The 4,551-nt window shown below is 37.6% G+C and overlaps 1 protein-coding gene across 2 annotated transcripts in view; it reads right to left on the reverse strand.

Annotated features, from left to right (window-relative positions):
* Positions 1-1,704: 1,704 nt before the first annotated feature.
* Positions 1,705-4,551, reverse strand: part of LOC119298692 (serine/threonine-protein kinase prpf4B-like) — a 5,713-nt gene continuing 2,866 nt past the window's right edge. The window contains exons 7-13 of one of the 2 annotated variants that reach the window (XR_005145914.1): positions 4,318-4,474; positions 3,913-4,204; positions 3,624-3,738; positions 3,334-3,497; positions 3,105-3,179; positions 2,629-3,015; positions 1,705-2,202 (exon numbers count right to left, since the gene is read on the reverse strand). Coding sequence is in view for 1 of the 2 variants with exons in the window: in XM_037575986.1 (XP_037431883.1) it covers positions 2,827-3,015; positions 3,105-3,179; positions 3,334-3,497; positions 3,624-3,738; positions 3,913-4,204; positions 4,318-4,474 (992 nt within the window). In the remaining variant the exon portion in view is untranslated. Of the gene's footprint in view, positions 2,203-2,385; positions 3,016-3,104; positions 3,180-3,333; positions 3,498-3,623; positions 3,739-3,912; positions 4,205-4,317; positions 4,475-4,551 lie in introns of those variants that run through there. The other variant, XM_037575986.1, reaches the window with a different exon arrangement.

The following is a 4,551-nucleotide window of genomic DNA, read 5'->3' on the forward strand; positions in this document are numbered from 1 at the left end:
AAACGGAGAAAGTATAATAATCAGATAAATATAATTTATTCATGTTATAGTTTTACTAAAATATAGATGGTTCAAAATGTCGGTGGATACTCAAAACATGAACAAAAAAATAAGAGAAGGAAAGTGAAACACAAAGTCAGAACGACACTCGTAATTTCTAAGCACTTACCGTCCAGTCCAAGGTCAAGTTTTCTGACACGAGTGAAAGTAAATCAGGCAAATTGCACTCATCCAAGACAAAAGGTTGTATCCATCAAGGTGCTTAATTTTCTAGATCTCGCCAATGTTTCATGATGCATACATATGCATATAGCATATATGATCAGGTCAAAAATAAAAATGGCTTGCATAAGCATGAGCTTCAGGATGAAGTTTCAGATAATAAAATTAGGAAAAGGCCACGTGAATCTATCGACATGGGACAAGTACAGCTAGCCATTTGCCTTTGCCTTCTCTTACTCCCTCTTATTAAGGCCACTTCGTTTGACCAAATTTGTAGAAAAAAGAACAGTTTTGCTAAAGCACATCTTACATTGAGATTCGTGTGAATATTTTCTTTATGTTTTTCTTTTTCTCTTTATGCTTGATTCACTAACTTAGATGTGCAATAACTAGAGCACATCTATATGTGCCCTAGACACACCCAAAAAAGAACACCAGATCAGTCATGAAATAGGTCTTCGTAATAATGTATTTATTGGGTATTGTATACATGTTGATATTTTCTTCTACAAACTTGCTCAAATTTAGAACAGTTTTGACTTAACCAGACTAAGTGGCCTTAAAACTTTGATGGAGGAAGCAACTGACAAGTGATGATGCTTTGCCTCAGTTAATAAACTAGCATTCGGTCCTACTTCTACCATGCTACATGCATATATATACTTGTGCTAAGTTTTTGGACACATGCAGATTATTTGCTACATACGACTTAGATTTCTCACTGCAGGATAGTGCCAAATGCTACAGGAGTTGTAATACAAAATAACATTTTAGTTTCTCCACAAAAACTTGCGATCTTTTTAACAAAAAACTGTTGTGGATCTACATAGAAGCATGGCTTACAATGAATTCCAAGTTCGTTAAACTGTAAGGGATCAAAATAACATCTAGACCTATATACAGAAAACATTTGTATGAAAAAGACTCTTAATGACAAACTGAAACATTGACACATCCAGCTAGTTGAAAGAGGTTACCAAGACAAGGTGTAGTAATACCCAGTGCATCCAGGAATCTCCATCCCTGGACCTCAACAAACATAAAAACAATAAAAACTTTTGACTGATATTCCACATGGAGTGATAGTGGTGCATAACAAGAAAAGACTTTCTTAGAACCCTTTTCGTAAAGCAAGCACAACTAATAGAGGAAAGATGAACATCACAAGCCCATTCGCACAGAATATCAGAAGTAGATAGCAGTGTGGACTTTCAGTCTACATCAAATTCTCAAAAAGATCCATAACTTCAACGATCCCACAGAAAAGGAAATGACAAGCTACATTTGTTTGTATTTTGATCACTTCACACGCACCTATTGCCCCATTCACTAATCATCCTACAGGTGGAGAAAGGTGGCATGGCAAAATGTAGGGATGAAAGAGTTTAGAGTTCTTGGCATTTCATTTGCCGTACCATAGCCATCCCAAATAGCAAAGAAATGCTAAATTCAGAAAGGACGGGTATTAAGGAAGAAACCAGATGACCAACATAAGAACATGTGAATATCCAATATTGACAAAATTCAGTATCGCTGCGTCTAGACATGACTCATTTAGCAAAATTTATTGCAGAATCATCATATTTCAAAAGAGAAAAAAGAAATGATGTTATATGGTGTTCAACCACACAAGTTACCCAGATGTCAACCAGGGCACCTTCAGTATCATTACGCCTACACATGACTCATCTAGCAAAATTAATGACAGAATCATCAGATTTCAAAAGAGAAAAAGAAATGATGTTCTATGGTGTTCAAACACAAGTTACCCAGATATCAACCAGGGCACCTTCAGTATCACTACATCTACACATGACTCATCTAGCAAAATTAATCGCAGAATCATCAGATTTCAATAGGGGGGAAATAATGTTATATGGTGTTCAAACACACAAGTTACCCAGATAACAACCAGGGTACCTTCTTCTGTTGGTCCTTTAGGATATATAAGTGCATGCAGCAGAGGCCCTGGCAGAAACCCTGAACGAAAAAAAGAATTAGAATCTTTAACCCAAATATAAATTGCATAAATAAATTAGTAACAAGGAAGGCCTGTTTTTGTATCAAATAAAATATCAAAAGAGCTTGTCAAGCAGTGAGAAACGACCAGTGCATTGATCACTGCACAGTAAGTAAATGCCTGAGGCCAAGCATTGCAAAACAGGCGAGCTTAAACATCAGCAGAGTGCTTGGCAGCACAAATGAGAAGTGTGCCTGCTACACCCACATTACAAGCACATGCAAAGATTTGTCACTCCAGTTACTAGAAATACATAGAACCTCGATGGTCGAACATACAAGCCAGTACAATTGTTAAATGAAGTTAGGCACAGTTTCATGTATATCTTGTAAATCATTGGGAAAATGTATACACGGAATGTAATGCCAGCCGGCCAGTTGTCTTACAAGCAACAGAACTATCCAAATGGTAAGTGCATGCAGCAAGGTCCGTAAGACAGCATCTCTTCAGCAACCCCATGCTTCGTCCATTTGGGCACGCACTCAGATCTCATAGCTCCCAGACACAAGATAGAAATGCCGATGATTAGACAAGAGGAACCCAAATTGTAGTTTACAATGTCAAGAGGAATCAACATCTTATTTTCACTTGCCAGTGATAAATGGATGGCTAAGTGCCTGTGATACGGTTATCCTCTTATCTGGATCTAAGACAAATATTTTTTCAAGAAGGTCTTTAAAATTGGAGAGCATTTTTGGGTCCTCGCCAGGAAAATTTGAAACCAAAGAACCAAAATCCTTCAGTTTGATGTTAAGAATCAACTTCCTCATAGGCTGCTGACAAAAATAGAATAAATTAGTGGTTTGAAACATTTATATAACATACATTACAAATTACAAATTAAAGAGTATTGCATACGAACCTTTTTGGTCACAGGATCTTCCTCAATAGCGTTAAAATTGAGATCTTGGTCAAAGTGTTGCATCGTGAAAGCACCCTACAAAATTGGGAGCATTACTTAGAAAAATACTTGTATATTCAACCAGAGTTCATCAGGATTACATGAGTATGTAGTCTTCCAACTGTGAAGTTAATACAAGAATCAAGCATGAAAACGAGCAAGTATGTAAAGTTCATGATGATTTTCTAACCTTTCGGAGCATCTTCTTAGGGAAGGGGCCCTTCAGTTCCATATGAAGACGAAGCATATCATTATTAGTTGCACCTGGAAACAGGACCTTTCCAGTAGAAAGTTCATATAGGCAGCAGCCGACTGACCAGATGTCCAATGGGTGATCATAGGGCAACCCAAGAACTGTAATAGAAATAATTCATTAGAGGTAAATACATTTTGAATAGAAGTATGTGTATGCAGACAACCTGCGAGCAGAAACATTATAAAATAAAATAGCAAAAAAAGGTACAAGAAAAAAGAACTCACTGATCTCAGGTGCCCGATAGAAACGGCTGACAAGATAAGGGGTGACCTCATTCATTCCAGCAAGCATAGCATTGCCAAAATCGCATAGCTTCAGGACATTCTTAGCATCATTCACCTACAATATCAAAGGGGTACAATTAAAATCATCATAGTGCCAACCCAGTTGTGTGTGACTTTCTAAGCAACTAGTAGCTAAAGCTCTACAGGATGTTTCATACGATCAAATTTGACAAGAGATTACAAAACATAATACAGTAGAGTGAAAGATATGCAGGGCAAGATGCCATACCAGCATATTGTCTGGCTTTATATCACAGTGCAGAACTTTGCAGTTTTTCAGGTGCTTCAGAGCGATGAAAAGCTGCTTTGAATATGCCCTCACAGCAGTCAGTTTAAGCCCAATATTGCGACCAAATTTCTTTAGTACCTCACGGAGATTCATATTTAAAGATTCAAAAACTAAGCAAAGATGGTTCCGGTACATGAAACTAGAAATGAACCGCACGCAGTGGCGCCTGTCCTCACGATCCGCGCTTGCCAATTTTTCTAATATTGAAACCTCTTGCTTACCAGCCTTATACCTGTAGAAACAAATACTGAATTAAATCATCGCACAAGAATCAAATTAAAAGTTCATGTTTTATTCTGCGTATTACAGGCATTGGCTATTAAAATGCTTCTATAGGATACTCACATTGTCTCGTTCTTGCGAATAATTTTAATAGCAACTACTTCAGGATCATCTTTCCCAGCTTTAAGATCCTTTGCCCGCACGACTGTTGAGAACACCCCCTTCCCATGCGCGGCTGTAATTTCATAACGGCCATCCAACAATTCCCCAAATCGATGAGCTGTAGAGAGTAGCAAAGGTAAGGTACAAGAAAAGTGTGCGGCCATATTTAACAAAACAACAAGAAATAGGTAGACT

This window comes from Triticum dicoccoides, chromosome 5A (genome assembly GCF_002162155.2).
Source record: "Triticum dicoccoides isolate Atlit2015 ecotype Zavitan chromosome 5A, WEW_v2.0, whole genome shotgun sequence".
NCBI classification, from domain to species: Eukaryota; Viridiplantae; Streptophyta; class Magnoliopsida; order Poales; family Poaceae; genus Triticum; species Triticum dicoccoides.